Here is a 14,380-nt window from a genome sequence, read left to right as displayed (position 1 = left end):
AAGAGCAGCACAATTAATGATAATCTCACACAAAAATAAACTAGAAAAAGAAAAGACACCCTGAGTTATTGCACATTGATTATTGAACATAACACTCTCGAATATTATACTTATGTACAGACATATTTTAGCACCTCTCTGTGTAACAGAGACCTGGAGGGTTAGTGGGGTGGAGGTAGTATAGTTTGATGAGTCCAGACCCTGATGTATGCGGGTATAATGTAAAATGTCAATGTTATGAGATTGAGGGTATGATATCTTCTACTTCTTCTTCTTTATAATCCTTTTAATGTCCTGGCCAAGCAGTCTGACTGTGGCTGGGAAAATTAATTGTTGTGGAACTGTGCCTTTTGTGTAGTGATACTTACTGGCTGGTGATGTCTGAAGTTGTATCCAGATTCCTTGCATCTGAGCAGGGTATGAACTGGGTGGTGGTGATCTCTAAGGATGCATTGTGCCTTCTTCCTGCAGCACTGTGTGTATCCATAGGGGATTATGGCTGGAAAATAACAAAATTCAAGCATTGACATGAACCAAAGGATCCATTTTGCACTTGACAACTGCGGTCTTAAAAGTTAACTGACCTAAGGATCACCAGAAAGAAGAGTCCTGACCTGAGAGATGGGATCACAGAAGCTGTTGTTTTAGGTCAGCACTTATGGAAGAAGTACGTCCTGAACATTTACTGTCAACACAAACTGGGAGATGTCAGAAGATGACCAACGAAATGTACATCAGACACATTACAAAGCAGGATACTGTTACTCTTTGATTTTGCAAAGTCCAGTGTTATATAGCATAGGCTGGGCTGCCACAAGAGACCCATGAATGCATGTCATACTGGGCCTGCAACCCAGACTGATCCAGTTATGTTCCAAATATTTTGGAGAATAGGCTCTGGACCCCCATGACCCTGCATGCACTGTCAGGAAAAAAAGGTACCAATTTGAACTTTTGAGGGTACAATTACTTGTCACTGGGGTTGTACCCTGAAGGGCCTGCAAATTGTACCCTAGCGGTGGGTAAGTTTACCTTTTAATCTAATTTAAGGTACAGAAATGGACTCTGAGTGACATTTTTGTACCATTGCGGGTATGTTAATGTTGCTTGTACCTTGGGGAACAAAACTACCAGGGCTGTACTCTTTTTTTTCTGCCAGAGTAGGACAGGTGTCAAGCCTAGAGAAAATGAAAGAATGAATGAATCAATAAATCAATTACATGTACAAAAGAATTTTTTGTTATTATGCTGCATTCCATTTGAATTGGGAAGTCAGAATTTCCAAGTTGCTAGTCAGAAATTTCAACTGGAATGCCCCCTAAATGCGAAACGTACACTGCCCGTCCCAAAAAAAAGTCGCCATTTGAATTTTTTGTTGGCCGCCTTTAGCTTTGATTATGGTGCATATTTGTCATGGCATTGTTTCCACAAGCTTATGTAACATCTCATCCTTTATTTTCATCCAGATTTGCATTCATTTCTCACCAAGATCCTGTATTGACAAGTGAGTTGAACTACTCCATAAAGCCTCCTTCATCACATCTCAGAGACCTTCAATGAGGTTAAGGTCACAACTCTGTGGTGACCAAGTCACACGTGAAAATGATTCTTCATGCTCCCTGAACCACTCTTTGACAATTTGAACCCATTGAATCTTTGCACTCTTGTCCTTGTTTCAGTTTATGATGGATGGAGGTGTAACCTGGCCATTCAGTAGATTCAGGTACTCAGCTGACTTTACTTTATTGCTGCATAACGTTGCAGGACTGTAATAATGATCTAGTCATTGGCTTTTAAGTATATTTGCTGATATAAATTCAAATGGCGACTTTTTTTTTGGATGGGCAGTGTATATTATCTTTAAGCGTAATTCTAGTCCACTTGACCACAGACCACTAAGTCAAACATCTTTGTAAAACACAAGATATGTACACAAACTGAAACTTTCATTTACAATTTCATTGCGTTCCCAGTATTCAGTTGATTGAACACGGCTAAGAAAATTGAAACAATAATAAATACACGGAAAAACAGTACATATTTCCTTGCTCTATGAACGCCAGCTGACCATACACCATTCCTAGCTGCATGTAGCCTCCTGGTCTTTATTTTAATCATAAAACCAACAATTTCAATATTATTAGGCCTACATTGTAATGAGAGGCAGACCAGGCAGATCAAGGCATTACGTACAGCGGCAGAAACAAAAGGAAACACTCTAAAAAAGAGCGCACTTTTCATTTCTAGCTCTTAAAAGGATACCCACACTGCATTTACAACATATAACATAAAACAGTATATACATGACACCGTACGTGATACGACGCAATAACAACATAATTACAGACGCACAGCTGTTGACATTTTTACGCGGTTAGCGCTGGTTCAGCATACCCGACGGCTACCCCCAGCGCTATAATACGTTAAATAAGGAGAAAATAACGGAATTACACAGACAACACACTACCGCACAACTTACAGTAATTTATGATTAACGAGCAGAAAATGAGATAGACATTATACATATAACCAAACACGTGTAAGTCCATCAATCAGTATCCATAATAACATATAGTTTTTTGTAGGAGTTTTACGTTGCCTATACAAATGTTTAGTGTGTATACTATCATCTGCTAAAATATATGAAAACTTCATTGGAAGTCAACATGTTCAAACTCAGTCATTATAGTTAAATGAGATTAGATCGCCATTATGCCCTTTTCCCTGTCGGCCTACACTAGGACCTTGCGCAGATTAAAGTTTTGCCTACTTATTCTAGCGGCTCTATGTTTACTTTAATGGCTTGCCGGCGTGAAAATATGTAGATGAACAAAAGCGTTGCAACGCATTTGATGACGTAATTCATTTTTCGTTGGCGTATAGAAAAACTCTTTTTGGCCGTCCGGCTGTCCGTCGTTGCGGCAGGGGTTATCTTGACTGCCAATAATCCTTCATTCGTTGATGTTTAACCAAACTTAAACTGTCCTTGCATTTGTTATGGTTTATTGTAAGCGGAGTTAAATGAGAACAGGAGCTATTCAGCTAGACATACTCTGGCGGTGAGTTTCTGTGTAGTTTTGAGTGCGCCATGCATAGCCTTTTGCTTAATTACTTCATGCAGTTGTCCGATTTGTTAGTACTGCTAAGTAAGAATAGCTTTGTTAGCGATGTCCTGTGCGTGCTGTATTAATACATAAGGCAGGTGATGTGCATCGTAGAAGGATTCAATTGTAAATAACCTTAGAGGATGGATAAAAATTAGAGATCATTAAGACGGGAGCTGACATTTCACTACATGACATGCTCTGCTGTACAGTGTACGTGAGAAACAGCATTGAGGGACATTACGGGGCAGTCAAATTTCTTTACCAGATGCTTTATGTTGGAAGCTAAGAAAAGTCACATGCCTTCCTTCGGGAAAAGGTCAGCAGTTATAATCCCAGTGTAAAAAAATAACAGCACGAACAGCTCTCTTGCATGCTTTATGGCTGTAGCTGCAACAATACTGCACGTCGCGTTGTACAAGATATTTGAATGCTTATGTAGTAGCACCCCGACAAAATAGCTACTTAATGCATGTATACTTAATGTATAATAAAGCAACGTATTTTCCGTATATACGTATATATTTTACATTTGGGAAGAATGTCGTTTCTAAAAGGAAAGCCAGAGCGTAGTTCCCCTTTTTAAATTACAAGGATAACGTGGATTACTCGTTTGTAAGATCCTTCAGAAATATTTTGGAGAAACATTGTGTTTCGTTTCTGGTTTTAATGCATCCAGCCTTTGCATTTGTTTAGCTGCCTAGGATTCCTAACAGCAAGATGGTATCCTACAAACTCCTAACTCCAGAGGATGTGTACTTTTCTGGGTCTGCATCTGCTGAGGAGCCACCGGAGGAACGGGTGGAAGACAACCCCCCTGAAAGCCCCCTGCTGGAGAAGCAGTCTGTATGCTCCAGCTCATCGGGATTCATGGCCCTTGGAGCTCTGCTCTTGGTGGTCTGTGGTGTCTGGTTAATCGGCACCATTTTTTGGTTGCACAACCCGAGCAATCAGTTTCCCCACAGACCGCCGCCTCCTGCTTCAGCTTCAGCTTCACGAGCTCCGGATAGGGTGGCCAATTCTCCGCAGTCCTGCAGCGCCATCCCTGAGAACTGGCGCTTTGACTGCTACCCAGAGAGAATCGTTGTAACACAGGACCTCTGTGAGGCTAGGAATTGCTGCTTCGTCCAGGTATCTCCGGAGAATCCTCCGTCCAAGAACGGCATCCCCTGGTGTTTCTACTCCCCAGACTTCCCTACGTACTCAGTGGCCACGCTGAATGAGACTCAACTTGGCTACACAGCACAGCTGAAGAAGGCAGAGAAGACCTATTACCCCATGGACATTGAGACCGTGCAGCTAGATGTCATGTTTGAGACTGACTCCCGTCTCCATGTGAAAGTAAGATCCTACCAGTATCTGCCTACACCTACTACCACTCCAGTCAACCATATTTGTGATGCAACTCAAGGATGTCTTAGGTGTTAATGTTTCCCAAGCTTGAATGCTGCTGTTGCACAGTTAACTTTATCATTTGTTTGTGTCTCTTGTTCATCCAAGATTACGGATCCTGCCTCCCGCCGCTTTGAAGTCCCCATCTCTGTACCCAACGCCACGAAAAAAGCACCCAGTCCTCTTTACACTGTGGAGTTCTCCAAGAATCCCTTTGGCTTGAAAGTGAAAAGGACGGCAACTAGAACTGTGCTGTAAGGATTGCTATTTTTTTATGCTACTTCTACATTTTCCAGTGTTTTCATTTTTTCATGACCTTTCATTTTTCTGCATTTTTAACAGAATTGATACCAGCGTGGCTCCCCTGTTCTATGCAGACCAGTTCTTACAAATATCTACTTCCCTGCCCTCACGTTTTATTTATGGCCTGGGGGAGCATCGAGCTGCCTTTCTGCATGACGTCGAGTGGAACACGCTGACCATGTGGGCTCGAGATGCTGCACCGGTGGTAAATAGTGATGTCACTGTTTGGCCCTTGAGCAAGAACTTTAAACGCCTGTTGCTCTGGGGATTAGCTGACTGACTCTGCTTTGTCAACTCTGTTACTTTGGGTTAAAGCTTCTGTTAAATAAATCAGTCTAATGCAAAATGTGAATAGCTTGCATTGCATTATATATAATGCATCTTTCATTAGATAAAAAAGTAAGATGATAGCTGATGCTTTCAACAGGATTCCCTAGTTCCGGTCCTGTAAGACCAGTTTGCACCACAGTTTCCTGATTTCCCTACTCAGATGCACCTACTAAACCTGGTAATATTCTGCAAACCCTCTAGGACCAGAACTGGGAAACCCTGCTATCCGATCATGACCTGTTCCCCCTAGCAAAAGAGAATCATATCGCTTAATAACTTTTAGCTGCATTTTCCCTAGAATGGTGGTCTTTTTTTATTATTATTTCAGTCGTGGGGGACCCATGCGATTGCTGAACTTTTGTCTAACCCTGCAGAAACACAGCTGATTTCTTTACTAAAGGGCTATATGTTCAGGTTTTCCCAAGACTGGAATTATTACCAGCTGCCCCAAACAGACTGTTTTTGATCATGTTGTGTCAGAGCTGTTGCAGGAGTTAATGAAGCGGTAATGTTTTTCCTTTTGCTTAATGTTCTCCGAAAGGAAAAGACTAACTTGTATGGCGTTCATCCTTTCTACCTGGGCATGGAGCCGGGTGGTTTGGCTCACGGGGTCTTCCTGTTGAACAGCAATGCCATGGGTGAGTCATCGTGTTAGCCGTGCGCTAATGGGTCTCACGGCTTGGGGATCGTATTGGGGTTATACAGTCTTTCGCCCTCCGGACAGCAAATGAAAAGCGTTCATTTTCATCTGAAAGGGGCCGAAGGCTCTTGCATAATTTCTCCCCTGACCCCTTAATTTCACACCACATCGATTTACACAGTTATATTAACAGTATTGTTTTCTCTGGAAGTGCAGCTTCATAGCAGTATGACGGAGAATTCTTGATTTATCACCAGTCTAAGAGCACTTGTCCAAACACCCTCCCCCAGATGTGGTGCTGCAGCCAGCTCCGGCCCTCACTTGGCGAACCGTCGGCGGTATCCTGGATTTGTACATCTTCCTGGGCCCAGATCCCAGCTCTGTAGTGCAGCAGTACTTGGAGGTTGTTGGTGAGTCTTCACGGAAGACCCAACAAAGTGTGTCCCAGATCTTGAGCCAGCCCGAGTCACATTGTTAATTCCCTGTGCAGGCCTTCCTGCCATGCCGCCTTTCTGGGCATTAGGCTATCACCTGTGTCGCTGGGGATATAATTCCAGTGATAATACATGGAACGCTGTGAAGACCATGAGGAAGTATGGGATACCTCAGGTACATACAGTACTCGATTATGACATGTAATTGCTGTTCTTCTCATCTAATTTCTCGTCTTGTCTCAAGTTTACCTAAGAATGAGTTTTTGTTTCAGGACGTACAGTGGAATGATATCGATTACATGGACAAGTCTCTGGATTTCACCACTGACCCTCAGAATTTTGCGACCCTACCAGATATGGTGAAAGACCTTCACAGTCACGGACAACGTTACGTCATGATCCTGGTAGTAATAAGTTTTAGATGTCTGTACGGTTTTTCATATTCCTACTGTCCTTCTTCAAACGCTATTACATCTTTAAGCATTAATTTAGTTTTTTAGCATAGTTTAAACAAGCTATGCTTAAATGCCACCATGGCTTCCATTTCTCATGTAGACAGTTTTCTAATTTTCTTCAAAGCATGATTAGTGAATTTGAATTAGAATTGGGTCACAGGCCTTTTCCTTCCCAGTTTGCTGTGTTGGATCATTGTCTGGGTGTTGCAGGACCCAGGAATCAGCAGCACCCAGCCGGCCGGCTCCTACTGGCCTTATGACGAAGGCTTGAAGAGAGGCGTCTTCATCAATGACTCCAGTGGGCAAACCTTGATTGGGAAGGTGCTGTTTGGCAATCGGCATTATTGCAAGTCATGGTGAAATGATCTTTGAAATATTCTCAGAAGAGCTTTGGGGTTTTACCTCTGAGTATTTCTTGTAGAAAACCCACACTCGCTTTTATTAACTATCTGAGGAAAAAAATGACAGTATTTGATTTGGAATGAAATCTTGCATCTTGTGATTCGTGGTCTTGTGATGCAAACAATGCTTCCAACTTCTCTAAACTGTAGCTGTTGTGCAAAAGGGGCATTATGTTTTCTGCGTCCGTTTTCCTTTATTCAGAAATCGAGTCTGACACAAACATGTTTGGCTATATGCTCTGTTACCACCTAATCCATCAGTCTTTGGAAGGGTTACACTGAAATCACCAAGTAGCCATTAACCCAGCTGGTTAATTTCACCCAGTACTCTCCAGCACCTCCTGTCAGTTTGATTGAATCAGGTGTCACTTGGTTTGCTGGTTTCTTGCTGTGTCTCAGGTGTGGCCCGGTTTGACTGCTTTCCCAGACTTCTCAAACCAGGAGACACATGAATGGTGGTTTGAGAACCTGCAGAGGTTTCATGCCAAAGTTCCCTTTGATGGAGTGTGGATTGTAAGTCAACGTTGTTTTGTTTTTCCCTCGATTTGCTTTAGTTTTCTAAGCTATCGGAAAGAAATGTGTATTTTCTACGCTTCCCGGCAGGATATGAATGAGCCTTCGAACTTCTTGGACGGATCGCTGAAGGGATGCCCGTCCAATGAGCTGGAAGACCCACCCTACTCACCTGGTGAGCTTAAGTAGACTGCAAGATCTCCTGGAAGAACTAAGGAGTATTAACCTCTTAGATGGTTACTGCAGAACTTTTCTGTATTGTTTCCAGGCCTACCTGGGGACTGAGGCAACTTAATATTCCCGTACATTAAAAGCCAGCCTTGTCATTTTGTGTATTTGGCCTTTTGAATGTAGACGGCAAAGGCAGGTCACTGTAAAAGCTGTCATCCTCCCTTGGCTTTTCCAGGGGTTCTTGGTGGGACCCTCAGAGCCAAAACGGTCTGTGCTTCTGCCCAGCAGAAAGCATCAGTTCATTATAACCTCCACAGCCTGTACGGTCTAATGGAGGCCAAAGCTTCCTCCAGGTCAGTATTTTTACTGCATTTAATGTGCTTGAAATCGATTTTTGTTGTCCTTTCCAAAATTCTTTCCACGATAAGAAGTTTGCTGTTATCCACATATTTATGCTGTGTATACTTGTGTGCGCTACTACATAAGTGTCTATTTGGCAACTAAAAACACGGTTCAGTAGCAAAATTGAGACTTCACTCTCATACTGGCATATTTTTTGTCTTCTCAGTGCCTTGAAGAGGATTCTGGGAAAGCGGCCGTTCGTCATATCACGCTCGACTTTCCCCAGCCAGGGGCTCTACTCGGGACACTGGCTGGGAGATAACCAGAGTCGGTGGAAGGATTTACACACGTCCATCTGTGGTGAGCAGCCGTTACGCGTCCCACACCACGCCGGGGCTCGGCGGGACAGCTGATCACCTGCAGAGGCTTCAGAATCTGAGATGCGTGTGTTCCTCCGTCCCAACGTTTCCAGGCATGCTGACCTTCAACATGGTGGGTATCCCTCTAGTGGGAGCTGACATCTGTGGCTTTGGGGGCACCACCACCGAGGAGATGTGTGTGCGGTGGACACAGCTTGGAGCTTTTTACCCTTTCTCCCGCAACCACAATTCCATCAACCAGAAGGTGCGCCTTACTCCATGCAGCCATTGGGTGGTGCTGTGGAGCTTATGCCACCATCCCTGTCGTGCCTGTTTCCCGTTGATCGGTGTGCTTCTCCACGACAGGCCCAGGACCCCACCGCCTTCAGCCCTGCCGGGCGGACGGCCATGCAGGAGGCGCTGTTGCTACGCTACTCGCTCTTCCCGCTGCTCTACACGCTGTTCCACCACGCCCACGTGGACGGATGCACCGTGGCCCAGCCACTGCTCTTCCAGTGAGACTGCCGTTCACTGCCGGCAGGGAAACTGCAATAGGATTTATATATATTTTTTTTTTTTAGTAAATCCATCCATCCACCTTCTACACACTTAGCCAGTTCAAGGCCATGGGGGGAGGGGTAGGAGCCTGTTCTGGAGGGTTAATGTGTTATTTATTATAGAAATCTTGTAATATATTTCATCACTGTTTGGGTCGAGTTACTGAGAACTTCAGAGAAATTCTATTTTTTTCAGCTGAGGTATTATGGAATTTTCATATAAATCTTTTACCATATGTGTGTGCTGAAGAGCAGAAAGATTTCAGGGTTTATAGTCATGCTATCAGATACTGTTCAAAATATGTAAGGTTGTGAATACTCCCAGTAAACTCCAATCCCAAACATGCACAGTACCATTCGCTCAAGAGTCATTTTTCTACATTGTTCATCCTAGGGGTGTTTGACATTGAAGGCCGTTCTGAAAATTTTGAAACGTACATTTTTTCACGTAAATTTTTAAACCATTCATATACTTCATACATTTTAAATGTATAGAAAGGTTTACAGTGCAATAAGGAAGTTGTGTTGAATGGAACTGCATACTTTGTACTTCTCTTGGAGTGTTGTAACATTATTGCAACATTTTTATGACGTTTTATCCAAACAGTGCATGACATGCAGTTTGGATGAAGATGGGGATGGTGTTTATTGTTTTGTATTTCAGGTTTCCAAATGACGAGAAGACTTATGCAATCGATCGGCAGTTTCTATTGGGGAAGATTTTGCTGGTGACTCCTGTTTTGGAGCAAGGTGTCAATTATGTGGTTGGATATTTCCCCGAAGGGCTGTGGTACGATTTTTTCACGGTAAGGAAAAGCATAGCACCCTTATGTTAATGGTTCTCTCAAATAGATCATTCTTTTTCAGAAATTGTCACCACCCACCTTTAAAGTGGAAAAACAATGGCACAATATCTAGTTATCTTCTTTTAAGCCTGCATAATTTATTTGATCTTTTCTTCCAGCCTTTCCCTCACTTCTGTTTCAATTCAGATTGCAGCAAAAGTGACTTAAAAAATCATCGTGTCAGTTTGATGGTTTATATGTGGTCACCATTAAGACATTGAACTGGGAATCGAGAATCCTTCTGAAGGTCGAGGCTGTCATGTCAGCATGCTCTGTGGGGTTTCCCCACTGTCCCTGCAGGGGGACTGTCTGAGGAGCAGCGGTGAGGAGGTGAAGCTGGATGCTCCCCTCTATAAAATCAACGTTCACCTACGTGAAGGAGCGGTCATTGCCAGACAGGTAGGAGCGGGGCTGCTTGTCCCTGCGACGGCCGGTCCCACCTGGGGTTCGTCTCATTTTGTCTCACATTCCTCCAGAGGGCCAACACCACCCTTTGGGTGACCAGCGGACAGCGCCTCCACCTCATCGCCACGCTGACGGACGAGGGCACCGCCTCCGGAGACCTGTTCTGGGATGACGGGGAGACCATAGACACCTACGAGATGAACCAGTATGCCTACGTCGTGTTCGATGTGGCCAAGGTACGGTAAAGTGTGCTAGCATGTTAGCAGGGAGAGATGGCTGGGTCTGTTAGGCTTGGTTCTGAGAAAGTGTTTCACTTTCTACCATAGCATTCGTTAACGGAAACTAAAACTGTAAGAACACATTTTCGTAACCTGAAATAAGATATGGGAAACCAAATGAAATCGAAGTATTACTTCCAAAACTGAAATAGAGTCAAAACAAATGTCAGATACTTTGTTAGTGTGTTTTTAAATTCTGTTTATCTGAATTAATGACTTGTTTATCTTTAAGTACCATTAATAGTATCTGGAACATCAGACTGAAAGCTGAATATGTCCATCTCTAGAATTAAAACGACTGAAACAGAAGCTAAAACGCATGAAAACTAAATAGAAATGCATTTTTAAAAAACTAATAAAACCACAGCAAAAACTATAGCTAAAACTAAATGCGATTTCAAATGGAAATTGAAAATAATGTAAAAAAACTGAATTTAAAAAAATGTAGGCTATAACGCTGCTTTCATCCCAGATATGTGCCTTACGCAGCAGCCCACATCAGGCCCTGGGTAGGTATTATCTGTGGAGGCCAAATCCAAGCTTCATGTCAAGAGGGGCCATTTTTAAATTATTTCATTTTTACAGCCCATGTAAGTTAGTTGGACTTGTTAAATTTTACTTTAATGCATGAACTTTCCAAAAAAGTAATCAATAGAACTGGTAGATCTTTCGTATCTCATATTAATTCAACGAAAAATGTATGGACAAAAATCTGTTCAAATCCATGGATCTGAATATATATATATATATATATATATATATATATAATATTATTTTTATTTTTTATTTTTTCAAATGATCACATGGGGCAGGAAAAATAGCCAGCTTTTTTGCCTGAGTCTGCCTTATGTGGTAAAATTCAGATTTAATTTTATTATTATTATTTTTGTGCTATGATTATGCAAAGTACCGAATTCCCATGTCAGGCATGGCTTGGCTGTTAATGCATTATGAGTAAAGCAGATTGAAGCTGGCACTTTGACAAGGGTTCGCTGGCCTGGTCACCGACAGCAGGCTGAAGCCTCATAGGACAGGATCACATTACCGAGATTAGCTGAAGCCTCATAAAACTTATTCACATTATTCACATACTCACATTACTGAGGTTAGATGAAGCCTTATTGGACAGGGTATGTCACATGACCGAAGTTAGCTGAAACCTCATTGGACAGGGTATGTCACATGACTGAAGTTAGCTGAAACCTCATTGGACAGGGTATGTCACATGACCGAAGTTAGCTGAAGCCTCATTGGACAGGGTCTGTCACATGACCGAGGTTAGCTGAAGCCTCATTGGACAGGGTCTGTCACATGACCGAGGTTAGCTGAAGCCTCATTGGACAGGGTCTGTCACATGACCGAGGTTAGCTGAAGCCTCATTGGACAGGGTCTGTCACATGACCGAGGTTAGCTGAAGCCTCATTGGACAGGGCCTGTCACATGACCGAGGTTAGCTGAAGCCTCATTGGACAGGGCCTGTCACATGACCGAAGCTAGCTGAAGCCTCATTGGACAGGGTCTGTCACATGACCGAGGTTTGCTGAAGCCTGAAGCTGCCCCATCACAACAACAAGGCAACAGAATCAGTCAGTCATTATACTCGCAGTTTAAGTCATTTTAACAAAGTAGATCCATGTATCAGTTACTTACCCTAACACACAATGTTAAATATTTAGGTAAGCATATATGTAAAGGCAGCATTAGTGATAAAAAATGTATAAACACCCGAATATAAATAAGACTGGAGTAAATTTGTAGGTTTAGTTCCAAGACGTGCATGCTGTTATTTTACCTTTTTATACGTTTGCTGTTATATATGTAACAACAGCACTCAATCACTGAAACTTGGCTGAACTAAGGCTTTTGCACATAACCATGTTCTAAATCTCTGCACTTAAAAATATAATTTCCATCTAGAGACTATTTATATCTTCAGAATTACTGTGTAATTATAGTTATATATTTTTAACCTGTTTGTTACAGTTGGCGTGTCAGTGACCTGTGTGTCTTGGGAATATCAGTGTTTTTCAGATGCTGTTTTTCAAACCTCCAGACCCACCATGTAACAAGAGAATTTATATTTTAAGTATCGTTTAAGGAATGTGCTGACTTCACTGAAGTATCTTTAAAACAAAAACAGAGAAAAACACACAGCTAGCTAGAAATGGCACAGCCTTCACCGTAGAGGCCTATTTTTCAACGCTGCTGTGTTTTTGGAAACTCGATATATTTTTAGCAGGACAGAAATTAAACTCTACCTGACTCTGGTGAAGATTGATTGTTCTTCCTGCACGTTGGGACATTCCGCTACAAAGACAGGCTATGTAATGTGCAATTTCCTTTTTTTCTTCTTCACCAGAATGTGATGACTTCACAAGTGCTCCATGAGAACACAGAGGCCACCTACATCACTTTGGAGACTGTGTCCTTTTTTGGAGTGAAAAAGGAACCGACCAATGTAACTGTGAATTCCCAGGACGTCCCTTTTACATACAAGGCGAATCAGGTAGGTGGCAGCGTCGGCCAAAGCGCTGGGGAAGCGGCTCTGTACATTCAACCAGAAACGGTCATTAAATCCCCACCATATTTTTTTGTGTCCAGGTTTTAACCGTGAGAGATCTTGGTCTCAACCTCAGTCAGAACTTCACAATCAGCTGGGCTTAGGTGGCTGTTGGGCGTAACCAAGTAATAATACCCTGTGCTGCTGGATCTGCTCTGATTACCAAACTTGTGCTCTCTGTGAAAATCACCTGGTAGCGTTCATGGAATTATAATAGTAATTATATATGTATATTTGGTCTGTTGATTTTTATGCTCGCGCTTCTGAGCTTTATTGCACTATTAAGGACCACTAAATGTACACTGTATGGGTATTAAGGGGTAAAACCAACGACTGTGAAATGTTTTACGTAAAAAGTTCCATTCTTGGTTTTGCTTCTTTTTTTGCTTTTGTTGTGAAATTGTTCGTATAGGAACAAGATGCAAAATTAGGTGTTAGGTAACACAGCCCCATGTCTCAGAATTGCAGTAGTTACATTGTGCCTTAAATCTCTCCTGCTGGGAGTTCATAACATAGTGAACAAAAGTCCCACTGACAAAGTGACACTTCGGGAATCGATGGAACAGTTTAATAAGAATGTATTAACTAATGTAACTTATGTGTGTGAGTGTGTGTGATATATATGCTCTGGACGGGTTTTCCAACAAGTACACGGCAGGCAGTGAACACATAAAGCCAATTAGTGTCATCCATCAGTCACCCTTTTATCTGTTGTGTGCTGCTCTCTCTTCATGCATGAGAATTGAACTGTATTGAAGTATAAATTAAGCAAATAACAAAGCATTTGATGCTTCATTGCACTAAACCTGTTTGAGTTGAATTTTTAAATTGAAATGTTTTGTTTTAGACCAGCAATAAAATAAAATTTCAAGCTTGTCCTTTTTAATTTAATGTCCTTTTTAATCAAATGGCATAATGCAGTGTTCATTAAATCTGTACAGTTTTATTGGAGTCGTCGTGCTTTTGTCACTGTCGTGGTGTCGGCTTTTGTTGCGTTTTACTGTAGTTTTCTTACTCCGAGAGAATTAATTTGAATATGTGGTGAATGTTGAAAGGGCAAAAAAAATTTGGACTCTTCCAAAGAGTTTCACACACTTGCAGTGCCAGTTTTAAATATCAAATGACACCGTTCAGTGTTTCTTTTAAACAAAATACTGCCGATTATCCGATTATACCCATTATCACCTAAAATAAATGCATAAATAATCCCTTTAGATTTTGTTTGTTGTCATTTCCTTGTTTAGAGCATTCACTTTGACCAATTACTTTGATTAGAGGTAAATTTATTGTC

At 42.0% G+C, this 14,380-nt stretch overlaps 1 protein-coding gene and 1 long non-coding RNA gene across 2 annotated transcripts; one reads left to right on the top strand and one right to left on the bottom strand.

The window, feature by feature from the left end:
• Positions 1-102: 102 nt before the first annotated feature.
• Positions 103-2,838, bottom strand: LOC111845474 (uncharacterized). The gene is made up of 4 exons (XR_002838621.2): positions 2,771-2,838; positions 1,114-1,178; positions 615-685; positions 103-499 (listed from the first exon to the last, which is right to left on the bottom strand). It is a non-coding gene; the product is annotated as an uncharacterized lncRNA (long non-coding RNA).
• Positions 2,839-2,887: 49 nt separating this feature from the next.
• gaa2 (alpha glucosidase 2) lies at positions 2,888-14,035 on the top strand. Its single transcript, XM_023814909.2, has 20 exons — positions 2,888-3,059; positions 3,801-4,445; positions 4,605-4,750; positions 4,839-5,004; positions 5,671-5,767; positions 6,060-6,179; positions 6,260-6,378; positions 6,476-6,607; positions 6,869-6,979; positions 7,459-7,572; positions 7,663-7,747; positions 7,979-8,096; positions 8,312-8,445; positions 8,558-8,709; positions 8,811-8,959; positions 9,666-9,807; positions 10,147-10,245; positions 10,323-10,487; positions 12,889-13,035; positions 13,131-14,035. The coding sequence occupies exons 2-20, from the start codon at positions 3,825-3,827 to the stop codon at positions 13,191-13,193; spliced, it is 2,880 nt and encodes a 959-aa protein (XP_023670677.1). The 5' UTR covers positions 2,888-3,059; positions 3,801-3,824; the 3' UTR covers positions 13,194-14,035.
• Positions 14,036-14,380: the final 345 nt, after the last annotated feature.

This window comes from Paramormyrops kingsleyae, chromosome 5 (genome assembly GCF_048594095.1).
Source record: "Paramormyrops kingsleyae isolate MSU_618 chromosome 5, PKINGS_0.4, whole genome shotgun sequence".
Taxonomy (NCBI): Eukaryota; Metazoa; Chordata; class Actinopteri; order Osteoglossiformes; family Mormyridae; genus Paramormyrops; species Paramormyrops kingsleyae.
The sequence above is the reverse complement of the archived record's forward strand: the minus strand, read 5'-3'. Positions and strand labels throughout refer to the sequence as shown.

Bases quoted from the DNA above. Each gene is read 5' to 3' on its own strand.
- gaa2 (XM_023814909.2), top strand. From the start codon at position 3,825: ATGGTATCCTACAAACTCCTAACTCCAGAGGATGTGTACTTTTCTGGG. The intron at 6,608-6,868 runs GTAGTAATAAGT...TGGGTGTTGCAG, and splicing joins AACGTTACGTCATGATCCTG to GACCCAGGAATCAGCAGCAC. The intron at 8,960-9,665 runs GTGAGACTGCCG...TTTGTATTTCAG, and splicing joins GCCCAGCCACTGCTCTTCCA to GTTTCCAAATGACGAGAAGA.